The sequence below is a fragment of the Xiphophorus maculatus genome, chromosome 11, assembly GCF_002775205.1.
Source record: "Xiphophorus maculatus strain JP 163 A chromosome 11, X_maculatus-5.0-male, whole genome shotgun sequence".
Taxonomy (NCBI): Eukaryota; Metazoa; Chordata; class Actinopteri; order Cyprinodontiformes; family Poeciliidae; genus Xiphophorus; species Xiphophorus maculatus.
This window is the reverse complement of record NC_036453.1, coordinates 29616897-29641945: the sequence shown is the minus strand read 5'-3', so window position 1 is coordinate 29641945 and position 25049 is coordinate 29616897. Positions and strand designations below refer to the sequence as shown.

Sequence of the window (25049 nt, the reverse complement as noted above, 5' to 3'; positions counted from 1 at the left end):
AAAAATTAACAAGACAACAGCAAGAACAGCTAGTTGGTGACTGCTTTGAAGCCAAAAAGAATGTAAGACACCTCTGTCTAACTCAGCCAGATGTTACGGAGGCATGCAGGTGGTTTTTCTAACACTTCAAGCACAGCATTGTGACTCATTGTTGCAAACCTCACATCTAAAATTAGATGGGTACAATTTCTCAATGAGATTAAAACGGCACCTGTCGGTTCAGCATGATGAGGTAAGCAATCCAGTTAAATATTGATTCAACAAGTTCAGCACAGGTTGTTTGCATAACACCACTAAAGCAAATAGTTTGTCTCCATTTGGGCAAGATCATTGCAGTAATGCATAAGCAGTCAAAACACTTTGGGTGGTGGACCAAAGAGCTGAAGTATGGATAGTTTTATAAAAATAAAACACAGGTACTTTTCTATTTTAAATAATGTGATTAATCAAATTAAACATTGTTTGGTAGCTGTTATTTAGGTTCAAGACAAGTAACAAAGAAAACAAAGCCTTTTCATCGATACAGGGACTTAACTTGCAATAGTTACGGAAGAGGATTAGGGCCACTGAAAAAAAAAAAAAAGAATTCTGAGATTAAAGTCAGAAAGTCCGAATTCTGACTTTAATCTCAGAATTCTTTTTTTTTTTTGGTGGCTCTAATCCTCTTCCATAAATAGTTTTCAAATCTCTTGAATTTCTTTACATTTCACCATTTGGTAGGAAAGTAGACTAACAAGTTTGCATACTTAGTTGCTATTCTGATAGGCAAGCAGTTGCTCAAACTAAGAAATCATTCATTTATGCTACAGAACAAAAGGATGCGGTTGTGGACTGCAGTGAAAGCCTGGCTCTAAGAACAACACCATTGCTGCTCTGTTTCACAGGTGCCCGTCTTTCTTTGAGTCAATTTATGAAATATGTGTAATGTAGTGAAACTTGTTTCAGCTTCATTTTGCACTTATTAATGCAGTATAATTCTACAATAACAACTCTGTTGCTATTTAGTTACAATGGGCAAGCAAACACTATTATCATCAGCAAACTTTATTTATCTATCGTGGAGAATCGCACTTGACGTGGGTCATATGATACTGCCAGGAAAATGACACGGACCTTAATGCTGTTTGAGTCTTGGTGAGCTTGTAGGCATTACAAGTGAAAATCACTCACTGCAAGGCTGTCAACTGTGAGTGTGCATTTAAAATGCAATGATGTCAACTCAAACAACTGCCACTCACCATACGCCAAGCAAAATGTAGACAAGATTGTCTCTGAAATGTTGCAATTTCCTCCAAGGACTAAATGTATGGCTACCCCTCTCTGTATGTTTCTTTCTCTCCCTCTGTATGTGTTTAAGTTAAAGAGTGTGCAAGAGGAAGACAAGCACATCCTTAGACAGTTCTCCATCACTTCAAAATAGTGCCTGCAGTTTCTCAGGTCAGTCATCCATTAAGACTCTTACTACTGAAAGAAGCCAAGGGTACACTGTGTCCTCACACTCTGCTGTAAATAATAGCAGGTTCATCCCCACCATCTTTGCAGCAGTAACTGCTTTCCATTTTGTTTTCCTCATTAATGCATCTCATTAGACTGTATGATAGTCTGGAAGATTGTGCTTCCCCACAATACTGGAATTTGAGGTCTAAATGCAATTTTTAGAGAGAAACACATAGGTGGACCGATTTCTTTTATTGTAAATAAAAAAATTCCTTAAGGAGTACTTTTGTGCTACATTTATCAAATAGCAAAAACAGACTCTCATGATTTATGAGTTTCACTTCAGCAGCTATAACACACAAGGAAAATACTTTTTAGAGCAAATTAAGCAAATGTTAACAGTTTTTTGACTGTTGTCTGTAATGTTTGTATTGGAAAGAACTCCATGTCTTTTCTTTGTGGTTTTGCTGACCTATCTACACACATAGGTTGTTGCTCTGTTTTTCTAAATTACCTTTTAACACTCAGAACTATTGTCGCTTATTATGTTCCAGAACTTCACAAATATTTTTCTGAAAAGGAAACATTTACTTTTCAGAAACATAACATTTTTTCTCATAGCAAAGTGAGACTATTACTGATTACAACTTCTTACAACCTCACTTCAGAAAATCCAAAGTCACTCTTTAATTCTATAGTCGTCTTCTGTGGTCTGATTAAACTAAATTGTAAGTGTAATAATGACTATTGTAATACACACACTTAATAAAATTTTCCAGAAAAAAAAACATATTTAGAGTCTAAAACATCTCCCCTCCCTCTCAGTCAGTGTGGATTTTCCCAGTGAGGCTGATTGAAAACACCAGGTTCTTGTCAGCACTGGGCGCTGATGATAGCGCTTCCATGGCAACACATGACCAGGTGACTTCAAAAAAAAAGGAAAGAGTGATGAGAACAAAATCGTAAAGTTAAATTAGTAAATCAACAGATTAAATTTTTCCCAAATGCAAACCAAAATATATGTTTATTAATTAATTAGAGTCTAGAAAGTACAGTATGTACTCCCTCATCTGTTAGTGAGGGAGTACATCCCTCACATACATAAACTTAAGAAAAGAGAAAGCAATTATCTTAATCTGATATTCAGCAAATAAAGTATTTTGTTTATGTTAATGTAATCTGATTTAGGGGGCTGTAGGTTACTATGAAAAAAATAAGCTCTATGAGCCTTATATCATGTTATAAAGCACTATACCTCTATATGGAGCCTTATACCTATATTATGAAAAAAAATCACATTCTTTATATCTTATTTTAGCTTCCTTCTAATTTTATTTACAGAACTTTAATCAGCTGCTTCCAGAAGTGCACATGTTGGATAAATTGTATTATTAGTAATTATCAAATATTTGTTGTATCATGTAGCCTTGTAGTTACATTTAGATAATGTTTCTGTGTGTTAAATAACTTTGATTCTATCCTGAGACTGCCCTGGGAAATAGGGGTGACAGCTACTCTCAGCAGCTGTTGCCCTGCAGGACTTCCTACAAGACAGAGGTGTTAATTGCTCCCAGCAGAGTTTTACAGGCCTGACAATAAACTCTGCTCTGTGCTGCTTTGTGATACAAAGCCGTTGCTTTGAAGCTATGCAATGTGTCTTGTTTCACACCGGGCCTGGAGCAAGAAAGATTTAGAGTATAGATAACATGTGTCTAGAAGTGAATGTTATTTAGCGCTGCAACCATGTGATGAATGCTTTGACCCCACCCCATAGGGTTGCAGCGCCCCTTGTGGCAGGTTCCTAAAGATCAATAAAATAGAGGGAGCGGGAGATGTGTTTCCAGAGTAGGTGGAGATTTGTAACTGGAAACATCTCTCTGTCTGCTCTCCTCGCGAGTATAAAAGAATCTAACTCTCTTGTCTTTCCTGTATTTGTTTAATTGTCTCTAATAGGTATTTAGACCTGACAGCACAGCTACTGATGGAACATTTTAATTCTTTGAAATGTGTATCCACATGTTGAGACAATTACAGACTCGTGTGAAAGAGGAGTCTTTTTTTATTTGTTGGTGTGTGGTTAAAAGAGGAGAAGCAGAGATAAGCACAGAGAATCGTGACAGAGATTACCGCTCAGCAGCTAATCAGAGCAGGCTGAGCTTCTGCAAAAGGAGAGCCAGGTTGAGAGGCTCAGGAAGAGGAGGTTAAGGAGAGCCAAGAGAGACTCAGGACAAAAGGTAGAATCACTGAGTTATATCTGGCCAAAATAAAAAGATCAAAACGAGGTATTAGGAAAAAAATCCTTTACACTTAAGAAGGTCAGTTTAAAAAGAGAGAAACAATTGTGTCCAAATAAATGAAAACATGTGGAGTATTTGTTATTTCATAATTAGTCTCACAATAAAAAAATATTTGACAAAGTTTTGTTACAAAAACAATATATTTTCCTAGTAATACAATTTAACTATAGTTGGTGCTGTAACAAACCTGTAGCCTCCAATAAGATAACCCAAGCTGCAATCATGACATTAATTACAAATAATGGCTAAATTAATTCGAAGATGATGAGTAGGAGAAAAGCGCATGCCTATATGTTTTTGTTTGTGTATGTGTAGGAGATATTCTGAGATAGAGGCAGAATGTTGACCATCTGCAAAAACAGGCTGCTGTTTAAATGGCAGGAGGTGTAGGGGAGTTAGTGCCAGATCACATAGAGCAAAACACAGATGCTTGGCCATTAAACGGAGTTGCCAGTCCATCATCACCCAACTGCAATGAGCTCTAGCTGACAGTGAGAGTGCGCCATAAATTTTCTGCGAGTCCAGAACATTTGTCTGTCGTACAACATGATTAAGGACTCATCTTCAAACACTAAAAAAACGATTTATTATCTTGACATTTACTGATGTTTGGATTTTTCATAATGTCTCAGAGGAGTGACTAAACAATTTCAACCATTTACAACCTCATTGATTATTTTCCTGCAAAACAACACAGTCACAGTGGTGGAAAAGGTATTTGTGCCGTTAATGGTTTCTTCAGTTTTTGATCACATTGTTGGTCATCAAATGAATTATATCACACCAATACAATCTTGGTAAATACAAAAAGAAGTTTTCAAATGATTTCTTTTTCTATTCAAAGCAACCTGTACCTATGTAAAAATACAGTTTTTATTAGCGCAAATAATGCGCTGATTAAATTTTTCTCAAAAATGATCATGTTCATGGCTAGTTTCTTCTACAGCTTCAACACCAGGAAACCAGTAAAACAGAATATGTCTGACAAAATGAAGTCACAAGGGAGAAAATAATGCCTCATTCAGTCTTTTTTAAATTTCCTTTTAACTGTAAAATTAAAATAAATTTTATGTCGAGTGGAAAAGAAAAAATGCTTAGTCTTTTTTATTAATGTTCAGCTGAGGATTCAATGACGCTGCATCCATCAAGAGAATGAAATATCTTATATGAAAAGTCTGAAAATTATGAATGCATTTTCTTATTTTTAAAGGCCAGTGTATACCACTCTTTTCTTGTTTGGTTTCTAAGAGGTATGTCAGTGGTAAGATTTATCTGTTTCCTTTTATTAAGTAACAGATGAGAAACTCTTCTTTTTCCAACTGCTGAAAATTTTAATGTATAAAAATTAGACATGTATATAGCAGCAATTCACAGAGCTGTCCCTTGGGGGAAGTCAATGCCCCCAGTGAGCAGCTGACAGTGGCTATCAATATTCTGTGTTTAATGCAGTGTAAGATATTTTCCAATTTTACAAAAGGCCAACATCTCCCCTCCACATACACTCCATCATTCAAACCGACACACACATACACACACCCGAACCCACCCCACTCAAGAGAATGACGGTAATGGTTAAGATTGCAGTGTAATTGAAGATAATGGATTACTGCACAAAGAATATAATTTTGTCTATTTCTAGGTGTTGAAGCTCTTGTGAAGTGCGGGACACAATCAAGTCTTTTTGCCTTCAGTTACATCAGAGATGGATGCTGTGGTTGGTTCGTTTCAGAAATTGTGGATAATGTAATATTTCCTGTAAGCCAGGTGAGACTGATTGAATCAGTGCATTTCCTCCTGATTCAGTGCCATAACCAGAAACATAGTGCATCTGAAAAAAACCTATGAATAAAAACTATGATGAGCCATAATCAAGTAACTTAATTAGCAAATAGCAAACTAAATTATGTTTTATGAAACAGGAAATAACTTTTAGGCAGACCAACGAATAGGTCTGATAAATAAAAATCAATAAAAGTCAAAGATACTAATAAGCAATATAAATATGATGAACAAATGTTTAAGTTCACTATTTATGAGGTGCCAGTGTAATATTTTTTACTTTTAAAAATTCAAACATTATATTATGAACGTGGCATTAAGTAGGCCAGCATTTTCCTTTATGCACCATAAACAGTTGTAATGCACCTTCATCCTATTCCTAATTACCTAAGTGGAACACAACTGGCTGTGTTTTATTATTTCTTCAAGTGTTTCATCTCTCATGCAAAGAAATTCCTTTAGTTAAAAGCATGATTGGAAGAGATCTTTTACATTTTAGTTGGAACAATCACATAGATGTGCATAATGGTTAGTAATGGAGCAATAGGACACCAGAATCTCTGCCTGTACTTTATATTTGCCTCAATGTTTGGGTTGTTGTTACATGAAGTTTGAAACATGTTCCTAGTAATGCCACATGGGTTGTTTTGGTCACATGTCCTATGTTATGACATTAATTGCCTATCAACATAATAATTCAACAAGGACTGGGTTTACTACAGAATTTGACATTTCAGTTTCACAAAGAGCGATGCTAAATTATTGTATTAGTAATTGAGTAATCTATTGATTATACTGACGATTAATAGAATTTAAAAAAATGATAAAATAAAATATTGGTAAATATTGCCATAACAGCAGTATTAATATCACATATCAACATCAGTCCAAATTTTTATATCTGTGCATCCGTAGCAATTACTTTTCTATAGTTTAGAAAATTAATCTGTATAAATAATTCACTTCTTAAGTTAACCGGGACAAAAGTTATACAAAGATCTGAAATTAAAGCAGAAGGCTAGGAAAGTTATTTCTAAGAAAATGTCTACACTACAGTCTTATTTTATGTATTCGTCTTCTGTCAGTTTAATAGATGAACTATCCCTTTGTACAGCCACTTATAGCTTTCGTGTCCATGTTCACTACAGGATGTGGCACCCTCTTCACACCCAGAAACACGTCTGCAAGATATGTACACATCGCAGTGCGTTCCTCCACCCATTTGTTGTAACCAGGATGGTGGTAAATTTATCTGTTTTGTCTGTAAAGTTAGCCTAATAATCAGCTACAGCTGCCCATTGTGCTCCATCTATTTGCATGAGTCTCCGGTCCACCTGTATGCATGCACTTACTGTGCACTTCGTCGCGTTTCGCTTTGGCCCCGCCAATGGCAGCAGCTCCAGGAGGAAAAAGGTTGTTGTATTTGATACATCGCTCAAGTCATTTGCTTATTGGTCCTCCAAAGAATGATAAGAACTCAGATATTTTCATCTGTCAGTGAAATCTCCATGGATGCCCCATTTTGTATTTGACCGTTATGCTGCTAGCACTTAGCATTCGTCAACAATTCATGATGCCAGAACATGATGTGCATCATATTATGGCAGATCGCAAGCAACTTTCAGGTGCACTGCCATCTACTTTAAGTGAGTTTGTAGCAGCACCACCTTATATCCATTCATTTCTATTTTATGATTTTGTATAATGAAGATAAATAAATATTGCTTTCCTTAATCTATATCCTCTAAGTTTCCTTCAGTTTCTAATATTCTTTTGATACTTCATTTCTGTCCTGTTCTTGTTACTAACACAGTGAGCTGAATAGTAAAGCATAATTTAACGAAGCTTCAAGGTTCATAAGGAATTTTAATGATCGAGGTACTCAGGTCATTTGAGTACCTCAAATTATTTGGGGTACTTTGCTTTTTATAGCCCTACTCTAACGAAAGCAAAGTATAGGCAAACTAATTATAATTGAAATATTTTATGATTTGATAGCTGGGTCTTCATATAATAGTCATTTTTATTTTTTTAGCATTTAGTGGACATTTCTTCACAAATCTGTGGTAAAAGAGAGCTGGAACTTGAACGTGTAATTACATTGTTGGGATCATAATCTAACATTTATTTTTCTGGATGTTCTCAGTGAAACCAGAATGTTCACCTGCTGCACTAGCTGCATGCATTTAAAAAGAAAAGAAAAGTAAAGAAGAAGACAATTGGAAAAAACATGCTTCAAGACTTTCTTCTATTTTTTTCTCTGGGAAGGTGAGGGAGAGTCACAAATCTGACTGGTTAATCCCTTAGAAAAATACAGCATAACTAATATACTGTAACTTACAAAGCTGTTAAGATTTTATAAATATCACTACCCAGTAAAATCTGGAGCAATAGTAAGGAAAGGACCAAAACCACTTAGTGTGCAAACTTTGCAGTTCTAGCGGATTTTATTCTTTTAATACAAAATTAATTAGAAAATGGGGTAGTGTAGGCGGCAAAGATCGCACAGCCCAGGGGCTTATGTGCACCTTCTCACACTATAGAAACATTTTACAGCAACGGCTTCAAAATACGAACGAAAACTCTTAGAGGTGCCACTAATGCACATCCCAGACTAATTGTGATGCTGAGTTTTGGCAGAGACGATGATGTTCCTACTCTAAATATAGAGGTCCTGGCTATGTCTGGATAAGCGAGTGTAATGACAGCAGAAGAGGACTGAGCTGTAATCATAGAGACTCTAATTAATGCTTCAGGCTTCATGTTCTGAAGGCAGCTAAGGCACAAATAGACTGATCATGCTAGCACACACATATACAAAAATACATCCATCATCTGCTTTGAAGAAAAGAAGCATGAGGGATGGCAGATTCATAGACATCTTGACCAGAGGAAGTTTGGAGTCTAGGAGGTTGGAAATATTAATGATCAATTCATGAATTGCAACTGCTTCATATTACAATATAATTTGTATTGATTCTGCAAATTGTTGTTGCCTTTGGTAACCTTTGCAGAATGTGAAGAGCATGGGAGCGCCAGTTAAGCCCCCTGATTGCTGCTATGAAGCCACTGATTTTTCTAAGGGGCTGCCCTGACTGTGAGCAGAGCAAAGCAGTCGATGCTGTTCTGGAAAGAAGGATGAGGGAGAAAGAAAGACAGTAAATGACAAACTGGGAGCTAAATTCTGAAGATAACTGAGATGCATGCAGGCAGGGAAAGTTTTTCAATGATGCAAAGCGAGAGCTTCCTCCATTTGGTGACTGGACTAAGCCTTAGAACTAGGGTGAGGAGCTGCGTCATCCAAGGTGAGCTCAAAGTAGAGCCACTGATTCTCCCCATCTGAAGGAGTCCATTGAGGTCATTCTGGCACCTCATCAAGATGCTTCCTGCGATTCATCCTTTGGAAGTATCGTGTGATACTTCCCAAGGAATAATGGTAGATCCCAGGGAAGCTCCAGAACTTGGTGGAGTGATAGACTTTTTTCTCAAATCTAATTAAACAAATATGAAAAAATAAACCATAACACAGAATTACTGGTAGGTTTATAGTTACCTTTTTGTTGTAATTGCTTGCTATATTTTTTTTCATTAAAAGGATAAACTCTTTATTTTAACAAAATTTAATCCAGACTTTCTGCCTATTTTACTGCTTGTAAACTTTTCATTCACCTCCCAATAGATTGTGAGGTTATATGCTGTTTGTGCATGCACTTTCCAGCTTCTCCTAGCAACATTTGATTATTTTTGAACGAAGCATGTAATTAAAATGGATGTTTGTCTGCACTTAGCTATTGCCCTTTGCTTTATTTCCACGCTAACATCGCTTTGACACCCCTTTTAGTCAGCTGTTGCTTGAGCACCAGCCTGTCAGTAGGAATGATACGCTGTTGACAGGAAATTATAGTTATGTGCAGCCCATCAACAGTGGAGGTCGTGCTAAGTTTTGAGATGTATATTTATTACAGAGAGGACTTGTCAACCATAGATAGAAATACAGTTCATTACAAATTTAAAACAATGTTTTGTCTATCAATAATAAATCAATGAGCAGATTTTTTGAAAGGTCTAAACTCATAGAGCATGAGCAAAACATAATTATTTCCTGTGCATCATTAGGTTTTGGTAATGGTGTTTTTGTGAAAGAATGGGAATAAATTACAATGATTCACATTTCCACTTACATGCATAAGTGATCCATTTTGGGTTGTATACCTAGGCAGGGTAATATGTTGTCTCCTGAGACTTGTCTGGGAAATTCATTTGCAATTAAGAGGTTATAGAGATCTATCAATAATCTTTACTTCAGAGCATCGGGTGGAGCACTGTGGGCAGTGTCTGAGTCATTCAGTCAGAAGTAACATCCACTATGTCACTGTGTGATGCTCCCTGGAGAAACATCTGAACTTAGTTTAGAATGCTGCTTTCGCTCTGTGCTTTTTGTGCCGTCTGTGTGTTAACACAGCCCAAGCGACTTATTACTGTGCTCAAACTTAATTAGGACTCAGTATGCGGGGGATTATGCAAAGTAAGTAAACATTAGAAGAGTGACAGAGGGGGGTCAATGCCTGAGGTGCATGTGTGTAGCTTTTCACTTGTGATTATTCATGCTTATGTTTCATAATGAATTAAGGGCTCATGCACCTGTTTTGTTACGATGAAAACTACTTGTGCCTAATTATCAGTGCAAGCATTCCAATAATACCTTTGAAATATTATATATTAACAAAAAGAATGTACTATAACACACTTTAAAAAAGCATTATGTACACGGTGTAAAAAGTGATTAAATCACACACGTTACTGTTTTAGGAAAGTTAGGATTACAAAAATCTGATACCTACTGGTTAAAGGTTGGGTTTATGTTAATTTACAGCATTTCAGTTAATGTGAAACATGCTGTTTAAAATCAAAATAGCAGTCAAGTTGTCAAGAAAAGAGTTGTGGACTAAAATTTAGTTAAAATTCTCAGATACCTAAAGACACAAAAGTTGAAAACAGAAGTTTACATGCACTGAATAAAAAGATAGATACACATTTTTTCTTACTGTCTGAAGTTAAATCAGTGCTACCTTTTCTTGTTTTAAATGGTTTATATATATATATATATATATATATATATATATATATATATATATATATATATATATATATATATATATATATATATATATATATATATATATATATATATATATATATATATATATACAGGAAACAGGGTGGAGACAAAGGGGAAGACATGCAGCAAGTGGTCCAAGAAACAAACACCCAGGACAACCACATATGTATCCTCTGCCCATGATGAGCTACCCAGCAGCCCTCTTAAGTAATCCCTCAGTTAAATCAAGTTTGATTTTATTTGTATATTGGCAAATTACACCACAATGGAAGACATCAAATATTTAATTTTAACCACAGGCCACTGAAGTAGCTAGATAATGCGTCAGAATAAATGCAAGATTACATACTTATTTAGATACAAGTATGTCACAGATGTCTCCTACAAACTATGCCTGTATACCCTGACATGAGTAACCATAGAGCTACAGAATAACCTTATGCTCCAGTGGCTGTGTTTTTGATAAGAGGAGGCAAGGCTTTAAATCCAATCATAACTCCAGCGTTCTTTCAAAAATAGCAAGGTCTGAGAAGGTCAGAAGCTTGTTAAAGTATAAATCTTGAAGTACCTCTCTGTCAAGAGCAGATGGCTGTTTGGGTTCTATATTTCAAAAGTGAAAGACTATAAAGCTATAAATATGTTAAATATGCAAAGAGGCCATCTGAAAAATTCTGTTGCAATTTCAATTAGAGTCATCTAAGATAAGAACATTCTTGCAATGTACTGTTGTGGTCATTAACTCTAGGATTATAATTGCTTTACAAGTTGCCACCAATATTTTCAAATTAATTGGAAAGTAAGAACTCTGAGCAGGTGACTTAATCAATTTTGTTATCAGGCTGTAGCTCTGAAAAGAAACACTTAGCATTTTCCTGTCATGTTTTGTGCTGAAGAACCAAATGCAGCTATCAGGCTGTCAACAGCCATTGTGAAATATCAAGAAGATTATTTAATAGAGTTCAAAGATGAGCAACTCGAAATGCAAATAATTCCAACATACATGAAGAATTTATAAGGAATATCAAAAGAAGTCTACAAAAGAAGAAAGGTGGTCTAACTATCAAAACAAATTATGCAAAATTCAATTTGCTTTCATAGGATAATAATAAGATTGTCAAATATTTGTTATTGTAGTGATTGCATAAACCGCTTTGATGTTTTGCGATTGGATTTTCTTTAAGACAATACAAGTTAGCTTTTGTCTCAGACTAGCCTTTATTTTCTGGGACCCACTAATCTCGATTTTTACAAATTGAAGATGCCAAGAGGGTTTTTTTAGAACAGATATTTGCTTCCATGTCAGATTTTGTCAGAATCTCTCCTGTTTTTCCACAAAAATCATGGTTTCCACCACCATATATATATATATATATATATATATATATATATATATATATATATATATATATATATATATATATATATATATATATATATATATATATATATATATATATATATATATATTTTTTTTTTTTTTTTTTAAGTATTTTAATTTTTCAGTATTAAGATCTGCACTGAAATATTTTCTTGCAAAGTCTTCAACTAGGGCTGCAGTAATGAGGAAAAAGCTGGTTTAATATTTTTGACAGTTTCTCTCATCTTCTTTGAGGATGACTGAGGATGTGTTCAAAGTGCAGAACACAGCTTCCAGTGCATTGTACTGCCTCCACTGAACGCCTCTCTTACAACATCACAAAGAATTTGAATACAATACAATACAAACTAATAGGTAATATCGCAGTACACCTGTCTATGTTTTATAAATAGTTAGCTAATCTAGCTTAGAAGGATGTAATGCAAACACACCAATGCTTTTTACATATGCTGCATGTAGAAGACTCTGTTCTATATGGGTACAGTATAGGTTGTACGCATTGCATACTGTGTCAATGTTGGATATTCTCACAAACATAGGCAGGACTATTAACAGTGATGACAGTGTTATGTTGGAAGTATAATTGGCGTTGGCATTTTGTCTCTCTCCCCACAGGACTTGCTTTGGATATGTTAATGAGCTTTTTCTGTGCTTGCTGAACAATGTACTCAAAGCTCTGTCTCTCCACTTTGAACAAATCCACAGTCTGTCCTAAACCAGATGATGAACAAATTGTCACAACCTTAAAAGCAAGCATTTTTTCTGCCAGAATTGTAGATTAGGACATTGCATGGAGGAAAAAAAGTGTATTTCTGTGCAGAATGGACTTCTTATGATGTGGTTTTCTTTTACGATCAAAAAGAGCAAGATCAAACCAGTAGCTTCAGTGTGACTGCTTTATTACCACTGCATCTATTTCTGTCCTTTTCTTGTTTAAATATGTCAATGTCTATAATAGTTTCTCTGTCTGCACACTGTTGTTACTCTTTACAGTGTGTATACTGTTAGTACTATAAAAATGTCAAACTACATGGGTCCATGTGTTACAGAAAACATTGTCAATTTTGTTCTTTTTCCAGTCAACATCTTTTTATTTGGTTTACTCTTTTTTTTCTAGCAATGCCTCACTGCTGAAATCCCAAAGGTTGTGCCTGAGTAGTTGCGCTTTATCTGAGTTTAAATGAGCGCTAAAGAGTAAAAAATTAACATGTTTCATGATGATATGAAGGTGTGCAACAGTTCCAAGGGTATTTTTACATTTGACTTGCAGTCTGAGGTTCTGATCTGTAATTATTATAATTTTTTTCAGCAACACAAAATAACATGGTAATATTTTTTCCCAAAATAAGAGATCGGAAAAAATGAAAACATGAAGTTCAGCACGTAATAATTGTCTGCGCACTGTTGTTGTTTTTTACGGTAAAAGTTAGTATTCTGCTGTAAATGCCTGTCAGTTAGAGGGGAGAAAAATACCTTTAAATTTGATTACATTTTAAGTGCTTTTCAGTAAAATATTATAATGGCAGAAACATATTTTTACCTTGGTGACTCCAGAAAACAACACTGAATATGTATCAGTGTCACATTGATGACGTGTACGTACGGGTCCTTCTGACTTCCGGGTCTGGATAAATAGACTGCAACGGAGCCGCCTCACCTAAAAGATGTGAGTATAATCTCTTTCTTGTTTGATATTTTCAGAGAACAGAGATTGTTGTCAGTGTCCGGTCCGAATATTTAATAGCGCTCTTCTCATTCTTCTTATTAGGTCCAAAGTAACGTTTAAAATCACCCTGACGTCGGACCCCCGGCTGCCATACAAAGTGTGAGTTCTCTGACAGCTCAGCACTCACAGCTGTGGTTTAATTGTGATTTCTCCCACCCAGCCTCTTTGCTCTAAATAATTTGGAGTTACAGTCTGCAGTGGACGCAATACTATCTTGTCAATAGGGTAGTTTACGAAATGGCGTGACAGCTGTTGAGTACAGCCATCAAAAGAAAGAAACACTTATAAGAAAGTTATATCAGGAGTAGTCGCTTCTTTTAGTTTGCTTCCAAGCGTTGGATTTTTTTTTTTTGGTAATCCTTTGACTTGACTAATAGTGAGAGTAGTTTTCTGAAGGTTTGTCAAAAAGGTTTTACAGACAATTCTATATTGATATCTCATAACTTGGTATTTTACGAAAATTATTGTTAGGTTTTATATTTAATAATCCTAAATTTAAGCTTTGTGTCTTCGATATGGTTAGATTTTGTACACCTTTTCTTTAGTTTGGAAGCATGGCAGTGAGTTTTGTTTGGACTTTAATTTTTAGCTCAAATAAGAAACTACAAACCACATGCTAGATGTGGGCAATAAGACCCAGATGTAGGTGAATTGCTTAAGTACATTTTAACATCACAAATTAAATTACTTTTTTAAAGATCCTAAGCGTTTATTTTAACTTATCGAAACTTATATTGACCCTAATCTAATCTGGACACAAATGTACTTAGATGTTGTGGCTAAATATATTTCATCATTAATAAAATAAGACCGGGGAGGAAAATTAAAGTGCAAGTGGGCGCCAGCCACTTGAAAATTGTATAAGCACTTTTGCCCCCCCATACAAGTTTGTGTAATATATAATTTTGTTTACAGGAAAATTGTTGGATACAGTGATGCTAAAAACTTTAGCTTCACTGTAACCAACCATTTCATCACTCCTCTTGAAAGTTTGAAGGTTTCTGTCAATTGCTTGACAACAGAAATGTAACGTCACATCTGTTTTCAGTTTCTCCTCTACTCAGACGTTTAAAAATGCTCATGTGTTGGATTTGTGTATCGGTTCAGGATAACTTGTGTAATCTGTAAGCTTTGTTTGACATGATGCAAACTTTACAAATAATTAACAGCCTTCCTCTCCCTAATGCAACTAAACCCCAAACTGTGTTTCCCACACCCTGCCTCAGAGCTCATATGATGTAGTTTTTTCTGTTGCAACATTTCTTGCTGCATCCTTACAGGTCAAAGTTATTCATATAGAGGAGTGAATAGTTGCTTGTTTATGATAGGTCAATGTAGAAACAGCATTAAGTCAGACTAAATAATTCCTCAACCTGCTTTTGCACATTAACCTCTGCTTAGCTTTCGAAAATGGCTCCAAGTGGAGAACAGTAAGTTGTAAGTGGTAAGATAATTGGGCCAAGCAGAGCATTCTGAATTTTGAAAGGAAGCTATTTAACAGTCAGATGATGTCTGACTTTGGCTGTTTGCATAGATAAAGAGAATATGTTAATGAAATAGCAAATTAAGTCTATAAAAGAACTAAGCATGAGATTTTCAAAGGTTATCCTCTGTTTAAGCATTATTAGCCTTTAACTGACTTGTCCATATTTTCCTCAAAGTGCTGCCTTAGTAGGTGCTTCACTCTGCTCTCTGCTTCTTCCTGCTGCACTGACTGCTAATTGATTTTGTCCAACATGACATCTGTTCTCTTTATATTATCTCACTTGGCTATCTCAATTTAACTCAAACAAACTTTAAAATGTCTGTGTGTTTGTTCTGCTGCATCCTCAGGAGTTCTCTGACAGCTGCTACTTTTAGATAAAAAGCATCAAAGTTTTGTTTTGATAATTTTTTTCCCCTTTGCTTTGTTTTATTCCTTTCAGATTAAGTGTCCCTGATAGCACACCTTTCACAGCGGTTTTAAAGTTTGCAGCTGAAGAGGTAAGCTTGCATTTTGTCTGAAATATTTGCTTACCAGCAGGGTTCTGAACTTAAAAGAAAGTCTCTTAAATCTTTGGATCTTTAACAAACGATGCATTATAATAAAATTATCACAAAATGTTTGAGTTTAAACACTGATGTACAACACCTGGACACCTGCCTTTGCTTTCTTGTATTTGGGTGATGGCAACCGTGTCCAAAATGACATACCTGGAATGAAACTACAATTAAGGTCTAAAACCATGGGTACTCAGGCCAGTCCTACAGCTACTAACATTTAACTTGTCATTGTGTCCCTCCTCTCAATCAAATAAATGACTCATTGCTAGGCAATGACTAGCAATGAGTCTTCATTGATGGTCATGATGAGAAAATCCTGGTGGATGACCTCATGTAGAAGTCATCCACCACCTCTGGATGACATCCACCAGAGGTGGTGCATGAATTTATTTGATTCAGATGTTTCGGAGCAAAGATCCATCAAAAAGTTGCAGGAAAGTTTCTCTAGATGACTTCATTTGGCAGCACTAGGTATAAGGAGAATATTGTCATTTTGCTGTTTTTGGGAAGAACAGAGAGCAGGGGAGGGGGTGGATCTAGTTGACATAGTTCTGCATACCTAAAAACAAAAAATCAAATAAACAAATCAATGATGTTGATGTTGTTGGAAACTGTTTTGAAAAGATTAACCATTAAGTACTTAGTAGGTGACTGAATGATGGATCTGTTTATCTTGAGTCAGCTTTAAGAAATCCAGATCTTGGAAAAAAGAAATCACTTATATTCTTCCATGTTGTGTTTGTATAAACTGACAAGACTCCTAAGTCCCAGAGAGAGACTAAGTTACAAGTGTTTGTACTGATTGTTTTTCCAGGGTGCTGGCAGGGTGTTAATTTAGTGCAGTTATGAATCAGCATACTGATGGAGTTTTGTTTTTGCCATGGATGTTTTCTTTACACACAACACACACAGCCCCAGAGAGGGACAGTGATGGGATAAAAAAATTCTTTTTGAATTAAATTGTTTTCATCACTTTTATTCTGTCAAATGGTTTTCCCAGAATTTCTCACACAATTTCAGTTGTGCTCATTTAGATGTTGTGTCTCTTGGTAAAACTCTTCCTGAAACATTGATTTAGACAGATATTAAATCACAAAAATGGTTGTAGATTTGACATTTTTATTTATAGTGACTCTAGCGAACTCAAACAAAGACTAAATAGCTGATCTTGACCTTACCTATATTTCACATTTACTCTCCTTTCTATTACCTGGCAATTGCGCTGTGGACAGTTCTTAGCCAACCTTATCTTTCTGGTGCCAGACTGCTCCTTCCCACCTCCCCTCTGCAAATCCCACCAGCTCTCATCCTCTTTCCGCTGAGCACTGAAGTATGGCCTTTAGTGTGACCAGGCTGGCTGATTTTTCTCCCAGAAATCAAGCCTGGCTTTTTTTTTCCTCCTCAGCTTCTCACACCAAGTGTGTTAGCGCAGTTTTTGTCATTGACAAGTACAAGGAATTTCTGAAAACACATTTTCTTTTTGCATGTTTCACAAACTTTGCTTGTTGGGACATTGCAACAGCATGTTTTTTTTTCAAAATGTTCCTGACTGAGGGTCTCAGTGCGCAGAAGTTTTTCTTTTTTTCCCAAATGTGTGTTTTTCGTATGCATTAAGTCTTTAGGTCAAGTAATCTATTTTTGTGCGCGTTTTAAATTGCTTAGCAATTACAATTTTCTGCTGCTGACATATTGAAAAAGTCTTCTGTTGAGAATTTCACTGCTCAGAATGGTGTGATTACATGAATCTTGTTTTCCCCTTTTTACAGTTCAAAGTGCCATCAGCAACCAGTGCCATTATAACAAATGGTAAGGTTGAAGGGAGAAAAGTCTTTCACCCTATTTTACATGCATCTGAGCCTGTTTAATACACAGTCCTGAACTCTTAATATGCTCCCCATAAAGTAAACTGTTACTACTAGATATTATGGAATATTAGTTTTGTTTAAATAATATTTAAACAATATAATTTGCTGAACCATTTAATTGTGGTTCAGCAAATGGTCATGTAACTTTTAAATATGGAAGTTAAGTTCTAATACTTAACTATTAGGCAAATTGAAAACTCGACAGTACAGTATGGTAGTAACATTTGTACTATGTTGTATGCAAAAAGCAATAAAAAATTTATTATGTACAGTATATATTTGTATGTGTCTGTGTACATAGAAAAATCTAAATAATTGTCACAGATTATATTCGTATAATTGATGAATATGTTTCAACAGTATTAGGAATAATTAGAAAAATAGGTCAGAAAGCTTAACCTGTTGATTCCTTTTTCCATCTGTGAAAATCTCTGTTGATCCATATCTATTTAATTTAAACTTTTTGAAAATTACAAATCCTACTGAACAGGATCGCCCTGTTTGTAGATGTTCAGTGAATCACCTTGCTTTTTTAAAGGGCAATGTTTGAATTTAAAACAGAAAATGTATCTGTAGGAAATGTCGTCTTCCATATTTAATTGAAACCAAAATTGGGTGGGAAATGTTTATTGTCGGTATATTTTGTAGAGGATAATTGGGTGCAGCCTTAATTAGGATTTTCTCATCAGAAATCTAAATGACAATATGAAATTGGTGCATATCTGGCTATTTTGTCTTTCCAAACAGCAATAAGATAAAATTTGCATTTAAATGGCTTCAATATGACTGATGTATGAAACATCAGATTTACTTTGACCAGAATGGATGTTTTGGTCTTTATTAGTCAAGATAGAATTGCCTGTTGGTGAGTCACTTTGTCATTCTGTTGCAGCTTATTTGCATGACAACTGTCATTGCTCACATTATGTGTTTCTTTCCAGATGGAATAGGAATCAACCCTGCCCAGACTGCAGGTGAGCTATGATGATATTTTTCTTCTTTTGTTTTCTCCACTCATTAAAACAAATAGCACATTTAAATATTTGTATTTGTCCCGTTAACAAAAATCCTATTTGGAATTTTGAGCTTTTCCTTTTAGCCATGATTGTTGTTTATGGAAGCCCGATCAGTTCTGGGGGTTTCTTTTAATATTTTTTTTCCAATTCCTAATGATGGTTAGGAAGTTTTTAGAGGTTTATTTTTCACAAAGACTTGAATTAAGAGTTGAAAAAAAAATTGGGATACACTTGGTATGGTCACAAAAAGAAACAAAAAATAAAATACTTATCAAAGGTTTCCTTAAGGTTCCATTGTTAATTAGTCTGAAATCCTTCCAAGCTAGTTTTATAGAAGGTTTTATTACAGAGAGATTCTCACTGCTGCTGCTTTTATATATTTTTTATGTTGAGTAGTAAAAAAAACAAATTAACCAAATTTCTGTTCTCATGTTTTTGACTAAAAATATAAAGTTTATATTTTAGTTGAAAATGCTGTATTTGACAATGAAAATCTTTTTTTGTTCCTTTTAGCTTTCATTTGTTATAACTAGATTTTCAAATTTATAAATAAATAAATAAAATTTGCTTTTGTTAAATCATAAAGAAAGCAAAGATGTGATCTCAGTTTGAGATGCATCACGAAGGATGTTTTTTATTTATGTATTTTTTGTATTACTGATCTGAGTAATTTGAAACTGAAATAGAAGCTACCCCCATTGACAAGTGTTGCAATTAGATTTGAGTTCTTTAACAGTTCCTGGCAAAGCTATGCACATCATATTTAACAGTTAAAATTATTCTTTTCTCAAGTTATGGCCACAAACTTTAATATATTTCTTTGCAATTGCATGTAATGATCATTATTAAGTAGTGCATAATTTGAAACGGTGGGAAATCTATGCATAGTTTCTGTTTTTTTTGTTTTTTTTTTTGTCCTTTTTGGGGCGGGTTTGTTGACCGCGTACAGTGGAAGGCCAGAATGACATTTTATCATACATTTCTTTTTTTTGTTTTTGTCTACAAGCAGAGGAGAACCTTCTAATACTGTGGGCTGTAGTTATACTTGCTGCTGATAAGTACTGTGCAGATCCATTTTAAAATACTCTCGTGTCGCAAAAGTGTTGTTGACAAGTTCCTACCTGTGAGTCACACAAAACATGCATCGGCGTTTGCCTTTCAGGATCATTGAGTACACACACGGTCAGAATGTATTCATTGAGACCCACTCTGATATTTGCTTACATCTCACTGCTTTGCACCAAACTCTGTCAGAGAATATTTCTAAAGGCAAAAATGTTGAATTTCAAATCTAAGAATCAAAGTTCATAAAGACACAAGTCAAAAATCTGTTATATGTATGCTGCCTTGCTGCTCTGAAGGTGACATATTCCCCCCAGAGATCCATCAATACAATAGGAGACCTCAGTCTTTCATCTAACAGCTTTACAGATAGTGGCTTACTCCAGTCTCAATATGTCTTCCACTGAAAATATGGTTCATCACAAAGAGGTTGCTTTAGGCTCTTCTTTTGAAACAGCAGCATGTAGTTAATTTCACATCCCAAACCATTTAAAAAGTCTAATAAAAGTGATGCATATTATCTCAAAATTCAGTAAAATAAGCTTAAGCCTTTTAAATTATGCATGCTTAAAAGATAAGACCTTTATGTGAGCGTTACTTGCAGTTCTTGCTCTAAAATGTAGGAGGTTATGTACAACGACTCATGAGTATAAAGAAAAGGCACACCTACTCAGAATTTAAATGTAACTTACATTGATGCCTCTCTGCAAAATGAGTGGAGGTAACAGTCAGTTTGGGTTAAAGTCACTCCAGCTTCTTATATTATTGTTATCCCCAACTGAATCATGTGCTCTACGTCTCAGCCTCCTTGGTGTTTCCCGGAGGTTCAACTTTCTCTTTATTCAAGTCATCAACCTCATCAAACAGTAGTTACAGATGACTGGGTTTTCTGCATAATGCAGGGTGAGATAATGCCTGCTTCAACCTGAGGCAAAGTGGAGTCTGTTCTGATGGGAACAAAAAAATAGAGGTATGTTGTGTTGGGCTTTCACAACAGCTTTTTTTTATCTACACTACACTGCTTTGTGTGAGGCCAAAAATAGCCTCGGTTCAGACACCTTTGTCACGTTGACTTTTTTTCACCCACTGCAGCCGCTTTTCTTGACGTTCACACAACTGAGTACACAGCTGAAATTGATCGAATGTAATTTTAGTCTCGGTTTCTCACACACTTCTCTCATATCAGCCTGGCATAGCTGCACTAGGCTGCTCCTCTGAGGCGTAACAGAACGTCTCAGAACATTAGGGCTGGACCATGTGGGTACTCTGACCATGCTAAATCTCTGCATTTCCCCTGTTTTAACGAGGATGTTAATAAATTAAATTATGCCATTTGTAGTTTTAATATTGTCTTGTAAAATAAAAAAAACAGAAATCAATGTTGTAATTTGTGGTGTACAGTACTTGGCGAAATCCCTCAAACTTGTTCATATTTCATCAGTTTACAATCAACTTTAATGCATTTTAATTGGATTTTATGTGAAGACCAACAGAGTGTTGTTCAAGATTGGAAAGTAAAGGGAAATTTATGCACAGGGATTTTTAAAAAATGTACACAAATCTAATTTTAAAGTGAGGCATTTATATTTATCCAGCTTCCATCTTTAATGTGACATCTCTTGATAATACCCAGTTCAAACAAATGCCTTCAGAACTTCATAAGTAAATAGACTCCATGTGTGTCATTTAGTTTCAGTATAAATCCAGCTGTTCTGTGAAGGCTTCAGTGTTTGTTCACTAATGTTCTCTTAAAAGAACAGTATGTTCTTTTAAGAGAACATTTTTGCTTTTTGCTCACTGATGTTTTTTTTAGAAGAACAGGATGTCCTTTTAAATGCACATTGGTGAACAAACGGCACCGTAGAGACTAAGGAACACATCAGACAGGTTGGGATGATGTTGTGGAAAAGTTTAGGCAGGAGGCTCAATGACGACAGCTGCAGGGATCCACAAGGCAGGTGGGAGATTCTGTCGACCTGACCTTTATAAAATACAGAGAAGAAGAAAGCTTCCTACATGTGGAGAATCCAGCAAACATGGGACAGAATGGGCTCTGGTCAGATGAGACCAACATTTAAATTACCATGTTTGGCCTACCATCTCTACAATTACTCAGATGTCTCGGTTTATTTGTTTAGTGGTGCTTTTCTCCTAGTTGAGGTACTCAAATGAGCTACTGTAGCCACCAACTAAACTTTTCTTAACATGGAAAGTACTCCTGAGCTACTGCTTCTGTGCTTTGTGTGTGTGGTCTGTTTTAAAGCCCCAGTTGTTGTTGCCAGATGGCTGCTCACTCTGAGTCAGGTTCAGCTGCAAGATTCTTCCCATTAGAAGGAAGTTCTCCTCTTTCCTGTTGCCACATATATGCCCAGAATTAGGAACAGCTGAAGAGTTAGACCCAGTGTTCACACAGATTTTGTTGATAATAAACCTCTTCACCTATTTGAGTAACAAACTGTACTCAATAGATTGTCTCATAACAAGGAACCAGTTTGATTTTATATAGCTGACTTTGAATTTGTTTTTGTGATTGAATTAAATTGACTGCCTACTTATGTGTTTGAATTACATTTTATGTGTTTTAACATAACATTTGTTCTAAGTCAATGCTATAAAAGACGATCTGAAATGAAGTGAAACATTGTGGTGGCAGCGTCATGCAGGGGGGCTGCTTTTTTTGTCAGCAAGGTCAAAAAAGCTGGGGTAATTCTGAATAAATAAAAAAACCTGAGAGTTGACTGGAGGTTTACCTTAAAGTAGGATAGCAACTAAACATACACGTGGAGTTGTAATGGAATGGTTTAGGCTGAATCATATCTATGTGTTGAAATGATCCATTGATCATCCAGACCTAAATCAAGCTGTGAATTTCTTTCAAAATTTCTTTCCCTCCAATAAAGTCTGACTGAACTTGAGCTATTTTGCATAGAATAGTGATCTAAAATCTTGTTCTTTAAATGTGCATACCCCAAAAGATTTGCAGTGAATGTTATCTCCTAAAAACCACTGACTGAACGGAGAATGAATGCTTGTGTACATCATGCATTTTTATTCAGAAAATGTTTCCACTTCACACAAATGAGCTCTATTTTATCACATGAAAGTAAATTATGAATACTTTTTACAGGCCCTGTGTGTTATTATGTTGAAACTTTTGAATCCAACTAAAATGTCTAAACCCAACTTGTATATGTCTTTGTATACATACCCATAATTCTCAAGTAGTTTGGATTTTGTGCTTAATATTTCGGTATTAAATCGTATCCCAAGAGAGACGGAGTTTTAAAAAATGCTTGCTGCTGGTGAGTGGGTTTGTTCCTATTAGCTTCAGTGACCCTTTTCATCCCCAACATGAACTGTGACCCTCACAGCTCTCCGTCCTCTGTTGCAGGGAACGTATTTCTAAAGCACGGCTCGGAGCTTCGCATCATTCCCAGAGACAGAGTGGGAGGACAAGGAGACTGACTTATGCAGCATTTCCCTGTCGATGGCATAATGACTCACACCAGAGAAACACACTTACGACCCAGGAAACACCGCAGCATGTTTCATATTTATTTTTTGAGCCCACATGACTGACAGTGACTCACATGAGAATATGCATATTTAACGTTACTGGTGACACACAAGAGTTGAGATGTTATCAAGCAGGAGCTAAGGTTTAGAGTAACGACTAGAGAAATTACCTGAAGTGCTGAGTAATAATTCTAAGCAAGGCAGATTTAGAGTAACTTTTGTATTATTTCACATGTCCAACAATCAATCGATACATAAACAGATACATTTTTTTTATTATTGTTTACTTTATTTTAACCTGCATTGTAAATATGGCAGCATAACAAGTGATTTTTTTTAATTTTTTTTTTTTTTAAATAAATGTAATCAGATTATTTTAAGGAATCTTGTTACTTTGCTGATGAAGATAATTAGACTGCTCACATTATTTCTTTCTGTAAAGCTAATAACCCTACAACGTGCATTACTGATCTGTTCTGAACTTGTGCTGTGGATGCGGTGGAAACATCTTATGAGCAAATAAACTATAAAATTGAATTCTGCAAACACGTAGCTCTCTGCTGCCCTCTTCCTCCAGTTTTAACCATCAGGCTGTGCTTAGGCTGGTTGTTGAATTTCAAGGATATGCATTCTGGATCTTCACACATTAAATGGAGATAATTACTGACGGCCCACCAGGATTATTTTAATATGCAAATTTAAGTTGGATTTATTATGATTTGATCAGGAGGTGCTGAGGAAATAGGATTTGCATTTAAAAAGCTGTGATTAGTATGCAGACACCATGAAACGGTATCACTATCCATAACATTTTTCATTAAATGCATGAAGACATTAAATGCATAAAAATTTATGTAGTAATAAAGAAACAGAGTAACTCTTTCAAATTGCTGCACTAGAAAAAAGCTGTTGATCATCTCTGCATGAAACCCTCATTTTCTTTTCCTGATTTATCCTGCTCTTAATCGCCCAGATTTCCCTGTCTGTCACAGGCACGCGTCTAAATAATGTTTTTCAATAATATGCTATTCTTTAGCCCATTAAAATTGGACAGACACACCAAGTTAAAAACAAGCTGCAGAGAATAGTACAGAAAACTCAATGTTGCCTTTCGCTATATCCATTAGGATGCAGACTCAGATGGGAGGGAGGAGCAGGAGGGCCATTGCAAATGGATTTTCTAATTTATTTTAATCAAAGTCACTGCAGGGCAAATTCATCAGAAATCTACTTATGAAATGGCAAAAAGCCACAGTGTGTCTTGGGTGCAGCAGATGTTATCTATTTCAGGGCTACTGTTTAGGAGCCTAAAATTGACTTCTTGTTACAGACTCCTTAGTACTCTAGATATTTGCAAAATAGGCTTTTATTTTTGTCTAATGCATACACTGGCGTGGTTGTATGGGTTGACAAAAAAGATGTATTCTGTCTGAAAATGCCAAACAGGACAGGGCACTGACATGTGGATCAGGGCAGGATGGATTGATTGCAATGATTTAGAAAATAAAGTCCACTTTCCATCAAATGGCTCTTCCCACAGATCTTTTTGTGCTCTTTGTTCTTTTTTGTCCCCACTGCTTTATAAATGTCAGCATGCACTCTTGAGTGTGCACTTTGGCCTCTCAATATAGGAAGCCAATTTTAAATGAGATCTGAAGATATTTCTTGACCTCTATGATAAAATCTCTGCTTTAGCCACAGGTCAGCGAGTCAGAAAAAGAAAGATCAGTTTGTGGAAACAGACTTCTTCTGACAGCACTGGTGATTAATTTGCTGTTCACTCTCACAGAAATGATGTAATATTGCAAAAT

The 25049-nt window shown here is 35.6% G+C and overlaps 2 protein-coding genes across 2 annotated transcripts in view; one reads left to right on the top strand and one right to left on the bottom strand.

Moving 5' to 3' along the window:
- Positions 1-13588, bottom strand: part of trpc4 (transient receptor potential cation channel subfamily C member 4) — a 70620-nt gene extending 57032 nt beyond the window's left edge. The window contains 1 exon segment of the mRNA XM_005808435.3: positions 13551-13588. The gene's annotated coding sequence lies outside the window, so the exon portion shown is untranslated.
- An 8-nt stretch (positions 13589-13596) lies between these two features.
- On the top strand, positions 13597-24763 carry ufm1 (ubiquitin fold modifier 1). Its single transcript, XM_005808436.2, has 6 exons — positions 13597-13676; positions 13779-13835; positions 15662-15719; positions 17546-17585; positions 18586-18618; positions 23114-24763. Coding segments are annotated over exons 1-6 (264 nt in total). The 5' UTR covers positions 13597-13674; the 3' UTR covers positions 23188-24763.
- Positions 24764-25049: the final 286 nt, after the last annotated feature.

Bases quoted from the DNA above. Each gene is read 5' to 3' on its own strand.
- ufm1 (XM_005808436.2), top strand. The intron at 15,720-17,545 runs GTAAGCTTGCAT...CCCTTTTTACAG, and splicing joins TAAAGTTTGCAGCTGAAGAG to TTCAAAGTGCCATCAGCAAC. The intron at 18,619-23,113 runs GTGAGCTATGAT...CCTCTGTTGCAG, and splicing joins CAACCCTGCCCAGACTGCAG to GGAACGTATTTCTAAAGCAC.